This window comes from Ylistrum balloti, unplaced genomic scaffold (assembly GCF_031769215.1).
Source record: "Ylistrum balloti isolate Yb309-2 unplaced genomic scaffold, AGI_CSIRO_Ybal_v1 Utg371574, whole genome shotgun sequence".
Classification (NCBI taxonomy): Eukaryota; Metazoa; Mollusca; class Bivalvia; order Pectinida; family Pectinidae; genus Ylistrum; species Ylistrum balloti.
In genome coordinates this window covers 296,436-313,152 of record NW_026782809.1, presented here as the reverse complement: position 1 = coordinate 313,152, position 16,717 = coordinate 296,436, and the positions used below count along the sequence as shown (strand labels likewise).

The 16,717-nt window shown below is 34.6% G+C and overlaps 1 protein-coding gene across 1 annotated transcript; it reads right to left on the bottom strand.

Annotated features, from left to right (window-relative positions):
• Positions 1–554: 554 nt before the first annotated feature.
• On the bottom strand, positions 555–16,660 carry LOC132563059 (endoplasmic reticulum lectin 1-like). Its single transcript, XM_060227819.1, is given in 14 exon segments — positions 555–3,102; positions 3,606–3,684; positions 4,099–4,176; positions 5,920–6,029; positions 6,513–6,572; positions 6,992–7,174; positions 7,607–7,721; positions 10,548–10,768; positions 12,407–12,464; positions 12,650–12,654; positions 12,656–12,727; positions 14,401–14,481; positions 14,876–14,968; positions 16,421–16,660. Coding segments are annotated over 14 exon segments (1,377 nt in total). The 5' UTR covers positions 16,565–16,660; the 3' UTR covers positions 555–3,024.
• Positions 16,661–16,717: the final 57 nt, after the last annotated feature.

Here is a 16,717-nt window from a genome sequence, read left to right as displayed (position 1 = left end):
ACTTGAATTTCCGTAATAGAACACTGTGAACGGGGAATGCTGGCGATGGGTTTTATTTCACCCTCACATTAATTTTAATTATCACCCCACTGTGAAAAGAAATATACAGTACATTTGTATTTCAGCTTTCAGAGCTTGTCAACCTTCTATTTCACCCTTTAGGCAAAGAGGTGAGAACAGGCAAAATTGCACAGCACAAAATGTTTCCTTGAATAGACAATAAAACATCAATGAGGTATCATAATACTGAACATGTTGGCATACCAATCACAATTGTAATTGGGAGCACATGTTCTACAAGTATGAATCTGCCAACAATACATATTATGCATGGTCATCAAAGTTTATAATTATTGATTAGGAGAGGAGACTAAAAATAGATTTGTTAAATACAGAAAGCTTACATGTTACAATTGATTTTGTTGCTCGTACAATGGACCATCAATTAATGGTTTAACAGTAGATAAAATTTATTGAAAAAATGACAGTAATTCCAGTTTCATGCCTCATATTTAGTGTCTCTGTGGGGGAGGCTATAACCCAGAAAATGGATGCTTGCTTTAAAAGATTTATTTGTCATTTGCCAATAGCAGCTGATCAGCTATTTGGATATAACATCTTTAAGACATAATACAAAAATGTGAATAAACAAATGTAGGCCAACACATATTAAATATACAGCTTTCAAAATACAAAACATTTGTTGAAATGAAACTTGGATTTCTCCTTGACTATAACTTATGTAGAACATTTTATTTAATTTAAAATAGCAAACATATCCTGGATAGACAGTTGTTTTCAAGTCAATCCTAACGAACACAAACTGCCCTTATAACCTGTAATCTCAGATCTTTACTTGAGGTTGGTGTGTAAGGCTCTACTGACTGATCAATTTAATAGATAAAATTCTGAACCCGTATAAGTAAGAAAGGTTACATAATCTTTTTCTATTGAATTTCAATAAGTTTATCATGCAAGTCAAAAAAGTGTAATGCAATCTTCAAGTGAACACATTTTTCAAGTTTTATTCCACAGGAAATCTATACCTTTTACTACAGAAGACTATTTGCATACCAAGTTTTGACACTGCTATTTAACTTTTAAGTTTACAGTAGTGATAAACAAAAATAGTTTAATACTAATGGCTTTCAAAGTTGGAGCCCTATATTTCAAGGCTTACCGGTATATTAAAGTTCACTTGGAAATATTACCTCTGTGAATTGAAATGTCTCCTCAAAACATTGTATGTGGATATGATTTTTTCATATACCTGCATTTGATATAAACCCCTAAGAAGACTGAAAATATAACCCCCATGAAAATTACAAATAAGATGCAGTATCAAAATTTCTATAATAAATATAGGAATGAAAATTAAAATAATACTTTAACAAATGTCTGAGGAGTTCTCTGACCGACCACAGGCAGTTGCAAATTTGACTGCTTATAGAGACTTTTACAGTTGTCTACAAAGTTCAGTCTCTTAATGACATATACTTTCATACATTAATCAGATATAGGTAAATAACTACATGTATTTATATTCTATCTGTGTATGAGAAATCTTTGAATATAGTATTGCAATTCTGATTGACTTCTGTACATTACATTTATTAATTTTGATCATTTAATTACGTATACAATGTACTTGTACTTATATGCTGTATTGCATTTGGATATAGTAAAACTTGAAACTTGTATCCTTACTGATTTTAGTGGGGTATTTCTTGTCTATGATTTCATACTCTTAAATTCATGTCCACAAAATGTTCAGATTAAGAAAAGATTTATTGCGCTAATTTATCAATAAAATCAGATGTCTAGGAAATAATTTTTTTTTTCAAACTAAAAAAACTGAGCCCCACAAAAAGATATGTCATTTCACATGTACAAAAACTAAGTGATACTTATTATCTCCCCTGAAATGATATAGCAGCATAAGTTTGAAAGGACGGTTTTACCAAGAATCTAAATATAAATTGGTCGTGTTAAGCCAAGTTTTAAGAATATCATAAATCAAATAATTTTCACTTAGACAAATGAATTTATCAAGATTTTCACAGAAATCAACTGAAAAATTATAGCATATACATATATTCAAAGAAATATTATTTCAACCTATACTCTCTGTATTCTGGTATACATTAGAAAAAAATCATTTGTGTTTTGATATTAAAGGTACATTGAATCTGTCACTAGCTATAATAACATAATGCCACAAGATTTATAAATAAATAGCCATCCTCGATACTTCAGTGGATCACTTTCGCTCTCAACACTCCTGAAACATGTCATGGCGAAATTGAAGGCACAATTGAAGTAATTGGATTGGTTCCTGGAGAAAAAACTTACAAATACCAATCACAGGCTGATACGCTCCTGTTGAAAAAAAATTCAGAGATACATCCAACTTCAAAGCCATTACAATATACCGTGCAGCAACCTCAAGATTTGTTTGATGTACATTGTCTTGTTCACCAGGTGTCGCACATGGAACCTTCAATTTTGCCATCATCTGTTCCAGGGGTGCAGAGAGCGAAAGTTATTATAACCCGTGGAGTATTGAGGATGAAATAGCAGGTGAACATGACAAGACTTGTCCACACTTACAAGCAAACAAGCTTTTGTATCTTTTACATGTTAGTGAAACTATTCAACATGGATGTACAATGACAAAGTACAGAAGCTTAATTTCAATACAATACTAGTAAATATTCAGTTTTCAAATGAGATCAGGAAGAGCTAAATAAATGTTTCTAAGACTTAACTTAATGTCCATCGTTTCAATAACTGAAACAAAACATGATCAACTTATAAAATAAAGGCACTTGTTTTAATGGACACAGAAAAACTTACACATGACAACATTATAAGCCTTGAATTTTATCCAATCTGGTTCGTTGTGAGAAAAATGATTGTAAAATGCCATTTTGCTGTGGTAAAAAATAGCTTTAGCCTCCGTTCCCGATTTTATCCAACTGTGTTTGTTGTCTCGTGCGTTTACTCTCCATGTCCTGGTATTCGCTACACATTGATTTTATTATTGATTAAACCATTGTCATCTGCTCGATCTAGTATACTACAGAACAGAGGGGACTCAATCTGAAAATACAAATAACATACATTGTCAATTCTCTTATAACTTACATTGTCAATTCTTTTATAACTTACATTGTCAATTCTTTTATATCTCACATTGTCAATTCTTTTATAACTTACATTGTCAATTCTTTTACGATGAGTTAATATTATCAATACATGAATGAGCATTCTAACAGAAAATAATAATTATAGAATTTAGTGCAATGATAATAGTAAACTTCATTCTTAAAATTTCTCAACTTAAACACTTTTCTTACCTTTACCAAAATTTTAGATCATAGACAATGACTATTCAAGTAAAATATTCAAAATAGGGGACTTTATGTTTGTCCAACAGGTACCACTCAATATGTTGAAATAGTATCATGTGATAAGCCGGATTTCTACAGCACCCACACACTACCATGCATAGAATTTCTGCAGACCTACACGGGAAAGACTTTGACTGAAATGATGCTTACTATTCTGCTTGTATTCAAATGTATTAAAGAAGGACTACTTACTCCTAAAATATATTCACAAACTTTAGGTTCCATTAGATATATAGAGACTGAATGTGGCTGTCCAGGATTAGGAACACATCTGAAAACCAGAGTAAACACACTTAGTAAACTTGTTAATCTGAGCGTGAACTGGTCATCGTTGATACAAATGTACCACTGTGTTCTCCTCATGGTAACAAATAATAGGAATTATCTAGATATCTGCAGGATAAGGTACACACTTGAAAACCCCAGACGATACATATCTACAAATGGTGCCAAATAATATACAGAGTACAGATCAGTAATTTTAGATATATGTATATTCTGAGGAGATGGTTAAACCATGTCAGACACAATGGTAACTATATAATCATTTTACAGAAGATACAATATCTATATCACGATAAGTCTATGCCTGATGATAAAAAAAGCATTATGCCTCACCCCTCTATATTGGCCTCAAGGTTTATTGCAGGATAAATGTGGTACCTACTTCTGAGAATATACTTACTTTAATCTAACTTCTGCTAATCTTTTTTTACCAGTTAAATCACACACTTCTCCATCAACATAGAGATAATGTAATGACCTGCAAAAGAAAAGTGATTAGTTATATATAAATATGTGTATAACAGATTGTATGTCCCTCCCTACAGGACTTCACTGTCACAGATATAACTGATTGTATGTCCCTCCCTACAGGACATCACTGTCACAGATATAACAGATTGTATGTCCCTCCCTACAGGACATCACTGTCACAGATATAACTGATTGTATGTCCCTCCCTACAGGACATCCCTGTCACAGATATAACAGATTGTATGTCCCTCCCTACAGGACATCACTGTCACAGATATAACTGATTGTATGTCCCTCCCTACAGGACATCCCTGTCACAGATATAACTGACTGTATGTCCCTCCCTACAGGACATCCCTGTCACAGATATAACTGATTGTATGTCCCTCCCTACAGGACATCACTGTCACAGATATAACTGATTGTATGTCCCTCCCTACAGGACATCACTGTCACAGATATAACTGATTGTATGTCCCTCCCTACAGGACATCCCTGTCACAGATATAACTGATAGTATTTCCCTCCCTACAGAACTTCACTGTCACAGATATAACTGATTGTATTTCCCTCCCTACAGGACATCACTGTCACAGATATAACTGATTGTATGTCCCTCCCTACAGGACATCCCTGTCACAGATATCACTGATTGTATGTCCCTCCCTACCGGACATCCCTGTCACAGATATAAGTGATTGTATTTCCCTCCCTAGAGGACATCACTGTCACAGATATAACAGATTGTATGTCCCTCCCTACAGGACATCACTGTCACAGATATAACTGATTGTATTTCCCTCCCTACAGGACATCCCTGTCACAGATATAAGTGATTGTATGTCCCTCCCTACAGGACATCCCTGTCACAGATATAACAGATTGTATTTCCCTCCCTACAGGACATCACTGTCACAGATATAAGTGATTGTATTTCCCTCCCTACAGGACATCACTGTCACAGATATAACAGATTGTATGTCCCTCCCTACAGGACATCCCTGTCTCAGGTATAACAGATTGTATGTCCCTCCCTACAGGACATCACTGTCACAGATATAACAGATTGTATGTCCCTCCCTACAGGACATCCCTGTCACAGATATAACTGACAGTATGTTCCTCCCTACAGGACATCCCTGTCACAGATATAACTGATTGTATTTCCCTCCCTACAGGACATCCCTGTCACAGATATAACAGATTGTATGTCCCTCCCTGCAGGACATCCCTGTCACAGATATAACTGATTGTATGTCCCTCCCTACAGGACATCCCTGTCACAGATATAACTGATTGTATGTCCCTCCCTACAGGACATCCCTGTCACAGATATAACTGACTGTATGTCCCTCCCTACAGGACATCACTGTCACAGATATAACTGACTGTATGTCCCTCCCTACAGGACATCCCTGTCACAGATATAACTGACTGTATGTCCCTCCCTACAGGACATCCCTATCACAGATATAACTGATTGTATGTCCCTCCCTACAGGACATCACTGTCACAGATATAACTGACTGTATGTCCCTCCCTACAGGAAATCCCTGTCACAGATATAACAGATTGTATGTCCCTCCCTACAGGACATCCCTGTCACAGATATAACTGACTGTATGTCCCTCCCTACAGGACTTCCCTGTCTCAGGTATAACAGATTGTATGTCCCTCCCTACAGGACTTCCCTGTCTCAGGTATAACAGATTGTATTTCCTTCCTTTCAGGAGAATAAGTGATTTCTTACTTTCTTTTCCCTATTTCTGCTGGTTTCTTTGAAGGGTGATTTGTTAACCATTCTAGATGTTTCTGTTCATTCCAATATCCAAGGAAAACATCAGTTCTCCCATTTGGATCCTACAAAAAAGTTATTTCATTTCAACATTCCAAACATTCCTTCAAATATACACAATAGTATCAGTGAAACTCCTCGGAAATGACTTTATTGGACACAAAATTTAAACAATGGACAATAATTCTGTAATTAAGGGGTTGTGGGCCCTGAATTTGGTATACTGCACATCCCCTTAGTATGACCAATGTACACACCAAGTGTCATAATCCTCGCAAAGTTATGCTCCTGACTCGAAAGGATTGATGGAAAGACAGACAGACAGACAAGGCGGTGACTATATGCTCCCCGAAAATTTTCTAAGAGCATAACAAAAATATGCACATAAATTGCAAACACATTGTTAAAAAAAAAAGGATGTAAAAGGAAAAAAAATTACAAAATTGCTTCCTTGAAAATATTCCCGATACATTTGATCTAGATATAATAAGAAAAATAAAGAAATTTATCATCTTCTCTCAAACCTATATAATATAAATATCACTTACCTCATGGAATTGTTTAACATATTTTCCATAGCATAATTCATGCTTCCACCACCCAGACCCCTGAAAGGTGCAGAACCACATACATTTAATTCTGCTAGACCAATCCATACAAAGATTTTCAATTACTTCACTCTGATCAATTTTTCTGTGATGAGATTTCTTTTGATACACAAAATTTTATGTCAATCATATTTTCATATATTCCTCTCAATTATGAATTAAAGTATTAGTGAATGAAGCCTTCTGCCATAGAAAAGAATACTGATAAAAAAAAAGATTCCCAGAAAAAAAAAACTCAGTTTTTGATACTTCTGACAAGATGAGAAAACTTTTCTGGGGAAACCCTAAACCTTGTAAATAGTGTGAGAACTCCATATATCTTATTCATATGTAAATAAGTTGAACAGAGTGAACCTCAAGCATGTTATAGAGTGTGAATGTCTTACTCCCTGTAAATAGCTTGTAAACTAATGCCTTACCCCTTGTAAGCAGTGACTACCAGAGAGAAAGTCCCGGAGCACTTGTTTGTCAGTTGTATCTCCAAGTGTGGTGTCTGGGGCTGAGACTTTGGGAGCCTGTTGTGGTGGCTCTGGAGTGGCTGGTTCTACATTCTCAATCTCTACCTGGATATTTCCAGGCTTAACTATAACTTTTTCTTTATTCTGTTAGGAAGCAGACAATACACAGTTGAATTTTCAAACCACTTAAAATTAAAAATTGCAAGCAACTGATCCCTTTGTTCACAATTCACAGACGAAGTATTATATTTCAGATACAAAATGTAGAGAGGGCCTGTCAATGTTTGGTATGGATATTACAATGCTTTATCTCTGCAGTTACCTGCGTAGCATAAATTGAAATGTTACTGTAACGTTGTATTACCAGGTACACTATCAGTTCATCAGTTATTTACTTTAAACCTTACGGTTTACTAAAACATTCCAATGGCGGAATTCTCACCTAACATGAGTTTTGTTTATCTTTGAAAGTGAACTATGTCTTGTGTGTTTTTGTTTTCTTTATTTATTTATTTATTTATTTAATTTTAACATCTCTTTTCTCAAAATGAACCTGAGCAGTTTTTGTGTACTTACAAGTTGAGTTTGATAATTGTTTTCCTCTGTGTCCCATTGCTTTAACACTGTTGGCTTGTCAGGAGAACCATCAACAGCATGACAGGCTATCTTGGATACAGGTGGGTTTTTGGGTCTGGTCAAAAGTCAAAGATATATTGTTCTGTTATCTAATGTCAACAGTATTCAAGGTTACAAAGACATTTGATACAGGGACTAAGCACACACAATGTTTATAATGATAACACCTTTATTGGTGAGTTAGCACATACTTGTTCATAATTATAGTATAAAGATTGTACAAAAGACATGCAAGTGAATCACACTTTTTCATAATTTAGCGTGAGATACAGAAGAGCCAAAAAATGAATTAAACTGCATTATACAGCTGTTTCGTCCTTCTAGGTCTTGTCAGTGATGCTAAGGGCCTAAAATTTGAAGCTTCGGAGGTGACTTAGAAAAATTCAAAGCAATCAAAAGGAAAGTCCTAATCAAGACGGGGAGGTGCAGCAGCCCCATAATTAGATAAATCAGAAGATCTTATAATGATCACTTGTATAGATAACAGAAGTTGAATATTTCATTTGTACAGAAAATATCAAAAGTAGATTTGTACATGAGCAATCTACCACAGAATAAATAGCTGCTATCCATATGTGTGTCATTTGTACAATTCTTGTACATGTAGTAAAACAAAACAAGAGATCCCAGAGGGATCTTGGCGCCCACCATTTGAGGATCTGTTTTCAGTTCTTGAAAATTTGTTTATTTTTTTTTGTTTGTTACAGGTGTTGTAAATGTTCATGAACTGGTCTTCATTGGATGTACTCAATGATTGCACAAGATATTTTTATTAAGCACCTATTAGCAAATATCATTTGAAAAAGATCCCAAAGTATTATTAGATAGCAGTCAGTTACAGGTGGATAATGGACAATATGCTTGTGATGTATTACTGTCGACATCCAAGATGGCTGCCTGTGGGCCACCTTGATTTCAAATCAGTCCAAAAAAGGTACAATGCACAACTAGGGACCAAGGGAAACCAATATCTATGAAATATCAGAAGGATCCATCCAGTACTTCCTCAGATATAGCAGTAACAAGATTTTACTCTCAAAATCCAAGATGGCTGCCTGTCAGCCATCTTGATTTCGGATCAGTCCAAAAAGGTATAATGCACAACTTGGAACCAAAGGGAACCTGCATATGAAATTTGAGAAAGATCCATCCAGTACTTTCCAAGAAATAGCAGTAACAAACTTTTACTTCCAAAATACAAGATGGCCACCTGTCTGCCATCTTGAATTCGAATCAGTCCAAAAAAGGTACAATGCACAACTAGGGACCAAGGGGGATCTGCATATGAAATTTGAGAAAGATCCATCCAGTACTTTCCAAGAAATAGCAGTAACAAGATTTTACTCTCAAAATCCAAGATGGCTGCCTGTCAGCCATCTTGTTTTCGGATCAGTCCAAAAAGGTATAATGCACAACTTGGAACCAAAGGGAACCTGCATATGAAATTTGAGAAAGATCCATCCAGTACTTTCCAAGAAATAGCAGTAACAAACTTTTACTTCCAAAATACAAGATGGCCACCTGTCTGCCATCTTGAACTCGAATCAGTCCAAAAAAGGTATAATGCACAACTAGGGACCAAGGAGGAACTGCATATGAAATTTGAGAAAGATCCATCCAGTACTTTCGAAATAGCAGTAACAAACTTTTACTTCCAAAATCCAAGATGGCTGCCTGTCGGCCATCTTGAATTTGAATCAGTCCAAAAAAGGTACAATGCACAATTAGGGACCAAGGGGAACCTGCATATGAAATTTGAGACAGATCCATCCAGTACTTTCCAAGAAATAGCGGTAACAAACTTTTACTTCCAAAATCCAAGATGGCTGCCTGTCGGCCATCTTGAATTCGAATCAGTCCAAAAAAGGTACAATGCACAACTAGGGACCAAGGGGAAACTGCATATGAAATTTGAGAAAGATCCATCCAGTACTTTCTCAGAAATAACAGTAACAAACTTTTACTTCCAAAATCCAAGATGGCCACCTGTCGGCCATCTTGAATTCGAATCAGTCCAAAAAAGGTACAATGCACAACTAGGGACCAAGGGGAAACTGCATATGAAATTTGAGAAAGATCCATCCAGTACTTTCTCAGAAATAACAGTAACAAACTTTTACTTCCAAAATCCAAGATGGCCACCTGTCGGCCATCTTGAATTCGAATCAGTCCAAAAAAGGTACAATGCACAACTAGGGACCAAGGGGAAACTGCATATGAAATTTGAGAAAGATCCATCCAGTACTTTCTCAGAAATAACGGTAACAAACTTTTACTTCCAAAATCAAAGATGGCCACCTGTCGGCCATCTTGAATTCGAATCAGTCCAAAAAAGGTACAATGCACAACTAGGGACCAAGGGGAAACTGCATATGAAATTTGAGAAAGATCCATCCAGTACTTTTCCAGAAATAGAAATACAAACAAACTTTTGTATCCAAAATCCAAGATGGCCACCTGTCGGCCATCTTGAATGCGAATCAGTTCAAAAAAGGTACAATGCACAACTAGGGACCAAGGGGAACCTGCATATGAAATTTGAGAAAGATCCATCCAGTACTTTTCCAGAAATAGCGGTAACAATAATTGTTTACGGACGGACGGACGGACGACGGACCATGGACACAGGGCGATTTGAATAACCCACCATCTATTAGATGGTGGGCTAAAAAGTCAAATTTAATACATTTTACAAAATTTCTCAAATGAGTTTCATTATTCTTGTACAGGAACATTAAAATGGAAATCCATTTTTTACTGATTTTTAAACAAAAATTGGTCAATTTAACTAAAACATTAGTCTTATTTCTGAAAATTGATACAGATTGGATTATATCAAACTTTCAAGGAAGGCTAAATCAGAATATCTAGTTACACTCACTTGAATAATGGATTGGAACAAAGTACTGCAGTGAGGACCACAATCTCATATTCACAGGTGGAAACTTCTTTGAACTCATAGATCTCTCCTCGTCCATCAGGCTGACATACGTAAAGAAATCTAGATTTCCGAGGCTGTTGTGTCAGGTCACAAGTTGTCCCATCTGTCATATTTACTTCAAAATATGGCAGGTCAATATTGTCTATTTTCTTGATCTTAATCTGTAAATAATAAATCATCATTTTTAAAATTCGATTCAATTCACAAATTTCACAATTTCTTTAAATGTCTTTTCAATTCTGTTGATATGTTTTAACAGAGAACCTCAATCATTTTACAAAATTCTCCAGATTTCTGTTACAATGAGATTTTATCCACTCTAAATGTTACCTTTGTCTTATACTGGGGTACATATGTACAGGTACTTGGCATACAAAATATTTTTTTATTTCATATTATTTATTTGTGAAATAACTGATTAGGTTTTTAAAAATGTGATTTAACATTTTAAATCTGTGAGTTTTGATAAGTGTACAGATTTGTTTCTAGTGTCCTGAGAGACTGATAAGGCATCAATATATGTTTTCAATTATTGATCAATTACTGGCATGTCAATCTGGCACTACAACCGTTACCGAATTACAGAAGGTTTCTCTTAATATCAACAAATAACCAGAAAGATATGGAATCCTTCAGATGAACATGCAACATAAATACATGTATACATGAAGCACAAACCAGTAAGTAACAAAAAGGAAAAAATATTTATAATGCTGAAATTTTTAATTTTTTTTTTTTATTTACATTACTGTACCAGGTATATAAAAAAAAACTGTCATTCATTGGATGTCATTTGCATTGAAGGAACAGCCTGACAAATGAAGGAATAGGCAAAAAGCTGATTCATTCTTAATCATCCGATTACTGATGAAGGATATGCAATAATTTCTTGTTACATATCATCCCAGTTAATTTTGCCTTGTCAATATATAAAATCTGTGTGCCACAATAGCCTAATAAGAATGAGATAAACAACTCATAATAATAGACTAGGCACTCTCTCACTACAATCATTAATGATTAGGAGATTGGACTCTCACACTACAATCATTACAGACTGGGAGATTGAACTCTCTCACTACAATCATTAATGATTAGGAGATTGAACACTCTCACTACAATCATTACAGACTGGGAGATTGAACTCTCTCACTACAATCATTACAGACTGGGAGATTGAACTCTCTCACTACAATCATTACAGACTAGGAGATTGAACTCTCTCACTACAATCATTAATGATTAGGAGATTGAACACTCACACTACAATCATTACAGACTGGGAGATTGAACTCTCTCACATGTATGCTTTATAAAAACATTTTATCATTACAGACTGAGTATTGAGATTGTTTGTAAACTCTCTCAAAAGATAGGATACTACTTAAGCAATTTATCATGTAAGAAATTATTACAATCTTCATTACAAAGCCATACCCAACTCTCTTTTTAAGCATCAATATTTTTTATCTGTATCTGAACATATATAACACTGTTTGGCACACGGTTTCCAATTAAAATTTCAGTTTCAATGTGAAATCAATTTCAGTTTTGATATGAATATCACAATGTACATGCACATCTCACTCTCTCTCGGGCAGCAAATTGTTCCCCTAAAATAATATTACAGATATGTAAATCTTGAACAATTCTACAAAATATTTTTAAGTATCCATTTATAAACTCAAATAATGGAATTCTGCCCCTTTCAATTTCTTCTCAATGCAACAAGAACATACCTCTTAAAAAGCCTTTAACAAAAAACATTTAGAATTTAATTTGAATAATTTATATCATACCTTTTTTTGAACCCCGTTTAGCAAACCCCAGATAATACTCCTGAGGGGGAGCCTTTTTCTACAAAAAGAAAAGTTAAATGTGAGTATTTTTTTCATAAAACAAGACTTTTATTGCACAATATTTGATATTAAGAAAGATGATTTCAAATAAATAAAACAAAATCTATTTCACTGAGTTACACAGTGATTGATTGATAAAAAAATAATATGAGTTAATTAATTAACTGTTTAAGTCTTACTTACATTACTCAGTTCTTTATCTTCATGATATTGTTTCATATGCTTGCCATGGCACAGTTCATATGTCCAGTAACTTTCAATCTGAAATGTTTGTCAGAGATCATCATCACACTTTAAAGCATATGTGCTAGCAAAAGTTAGAACAACATTTAAACAAACATACAAGAAATCTGGTTATCTAACAGTTACTCCAGATTTTAAAGTTTTATTTAATGCTTGTGTTACTACACATGTGCCACTACACATGTACCACTACACATGTGCTAAAGGGAAATTTCACCAGGCTACACCTACTTATGTAATTTTGACATTATACAAATGCATGTTCAACACACTTCCTTTGCACAATGCAAAGCTAATGCATTATTTAAAGTAAAATATGTTATAAATAGCAATACAACACATTAAGTACAATGTGTAATTAGACGTTTTGATAGTATATGATTTATCATATTGAAGTAAAACTGTCATTCTTCCCCCCCTCTCCACCAGACAAACCCTATCCATAACAGTAGTATCTACAGTACCTTTTTCATTTAATTTTCATTTCCCTTGCAACAAAACTTGTAAAACTGCCAGATTTGTATACCAAAACCAAGACACTGTTATACAAATAGAGGAAACCAGTACATCCTGTATTTTCTGACTGATGTCCAGCAGTACACAATATTTCCTGGTACTCAAGAGGACACACAGTACACTAGGAGAGAGCCAGGACAGTAGGAAATTACATTAACACTACATGTTTGCATGTAATTTGATTTTATAAAGTTGCTCTACAACTCTACACTAATTTTAGTACCAAGTATGTGAAATCAGAAGTTCAAGCCAAGAAATGATATCATCAATTCGAAGAGGAAATATCACAGATTTGAATTGATGGTATCACCCATTCCCAGTTCAGGCTTGAAACCTAAATGTAGGTGAAAGTAATCTACATGACACATCGCCTCAACCATGTCAACCATTTCTCCAAGTATTAAGTTCCAGTGACGGGAAGAATGGTAAATGGAGCCTTGACAAACTCTTTGGTGTAAGTCTAAGGTCGAAATGTAGGTTATGACACAGTGTCTAACCTATAGGTCAACTCACACTGCAAGTATTTTTTTGTTTGATGTGAGTCAAAGGTAAAAATGTAGATCAAAGTGACGTACTTTTGCTATATGATATACCACCTTACCTTTGTTGACTCATACCACCAAGTTTGAAGTTTCAGTGACAGGTAGTGCAGTAAAATGAACCCAGACAAGATCAAGAAGGGAAGGATGGACAGACAGACAGATAAATGGAAGGACAGATTGAGACTAAGCAACAGTATATACATGTAGAGTCTTCACAGATCCCTATGGGAGGGGTTGATAATTGGATAATTTGATAATTTGTACCTCAAGTGAATAGCACATTTCAACACAAATTTAGAATCAGATATAGTAGAGCCAAACAATGAATTAAACTGCATCATACAGGTGTTTTATCATACAACGATGCTGTTTTATCCAAGGAGAAAGACTATGGAATGATGCCAATGGATATACCTTTCCATATGATATATTCCTAATGATGTTCTAGCTAAATTTCTAGAATATGAACAACAAACTGTTATTAAACAAATTACCTATGTCTATATATATTTTTACCAGGTACATGCTATAAAAACACAAAATATCTTTGAACTACAATACCAATATATAATTTTACTTTTGTAATACATGTACCCTATGAAATAAAAAGAAACATACATCTATAGTACTTACCCTGTATGAACAAGTTTTCTGTTGAAACAGAGATTCCATTAACTCATCAGGTGTAGGCCCAGCATAATTCCTCTTTGATGACTGTCAGAATGATGGTCAAATAAAAAGATGGAGTTATTATAATAAAATAGATATCATGTTACATCAAAATAGTAATTGCCTCTCAGTTTTGATTTCAAAGTACTTTTATCAGAACAATTTTTCAAAGTAATCCCACAGAAGTTGTAATTACCTGGGTATAAAGTATATCAATGTTTTACATTGTACTATTCTTGTCTAATATTTACTTTATCTGTTGTTATGTTACCTGAGAAGTCTGCCATATCTCCAATACAAAATGTGTATCTTAAGTACATTCCTGCAGATTATTCATGAAACTGTTCAAAACTGACATCAATACCCAACGAAATGAAAAACTACAGTCTGAATTATAAAAGTTTATAAATTACTACTTAAAACTGGGCTCTGTACTTACATCATCTTCAGAATCTTTGGTATCAGGCAAAACACATTTATACTTCTCGTTAGCCCCTGTTTTCATCACAACAACATTCTTGCTATCTTCAATCTGTGTTAATGAAATAAAATAAAAACAATTGTATCATATAACCTCAAAAAAGCAAAAATTGCATAGACATGGCCTTAAAGCCTAAAATAAGAAGGCTGGAATAGTATGGACAAAGACTTTAATTACTCTCTGAATAAAACTGTGGATCAAAATATACACTAGCAGATTAAATATTTTGTGAAAAATACAAGAAACACTGCTGTTACATGTTACATGTCACTCATCAGTGAGTGCAAATTGTGATCAATTGAATGAGGGTACTAGCAACATACATGCATGGATCCACCTACATGCAAACCTCTATACAAAGGTCTTGTGAAACTCCACCTTGAGTAAGCTAACCAAGCTTGGAGCCGCCATCTGGTTAAACACTTACAATTATTACAAAATGTCCAAAGGAGCAGTACTGAGCTAATAACAGGGATCATCAATTTATTCTACCCAGAGATACTACAGCATCTAGAATTGCCAGCATCAGCCTATTGAACAGCCAAGGGAGATATGACTGAACTCTACAAAATTATGATGGAAAAATCTAAATATATGATCCTTGATCCTGCGGTGTCAACTTTCATAACTTCTGACACTGAAAACATTACTAGAAGGGAATACAAACTAAAACTAAATAACAAAGAACTTTCTGATCATATGGAAATATTCCTTCCTCCATTGTACCTTAGAGTTAAAGAAAGATCTACATAGATTTTTGATTCCAGCCTTGATCAATATTGGAAAAACCTACCACATCTATATATATTGTGTAACTACAGGGAACCCATAATGGACAATTGAACTTCAGATCTTTAACATTGGAAACATTTATATTAATTACCAGGACAAGATCCAATGACTTGATCCATTTGAGAAAATTTGATGTAGCACACAATGTACATTATCTAGGTGCTCTGCATTTTACCCAGAGCTAATGTTAATGAAAAATACTATCAAAGCAGTTTTGCTTACATGAATTTGTTTTGACTTATTTCATTTTTAACTAAACATGATTTTATACCAACGAAATTGGCATGAATTAAAATTTCTTTATTCCTTTAAGTACCTGGCATATAATGCCAGGCAACCAATATCATGTGGTCACAACATATACACAAACAACAACAACATCACAATATATGCATGATCGATCACTCACTTTAGAGTCAATTTTCTTCATTTCTTGAAGCATATACTAACAATTCAACCATAATATATCTAAACTTTATTTGCATGATATTTCAACAAAGAATATCAGCTTCGCTCTTTCAAGGCACTGTGAAGGTGTCTGACATATTATTCACATGACTGCTATAAAGCTGCAATGAACAGGTGAACTTGCAAACAACATACACCATGTTACTTAACCTATATAAATGAGCTGACAGCAGAGAAACATATAGTCAGAATAAAATCTGTGAAAGATTATATGATATCTAAGGATTTTTTTTTTAAATATACCTGGTCGATTGACGAAGGACCAGCCCAGTCAATGGAGTGTAGATCACTATCCATAAACGGATTGAAGGCCAAAGATGTTAACACGGACAGTGTAAATATCACAGCCAAATACAATAACATTGCAACAAAATTAATCTGGAACATCTTTTGAATATAAATCAGTCTACGGCGCCTTCATTGACGGGTGGAAATCGTTCTAGGGACTACTTGAAAGCAATGAATCAACTTTAGATGACGTTGCAAACAAGCAGACGAAATCAAACACTGGGCAGCGCCATTTTGCAATCAGGAACAAAG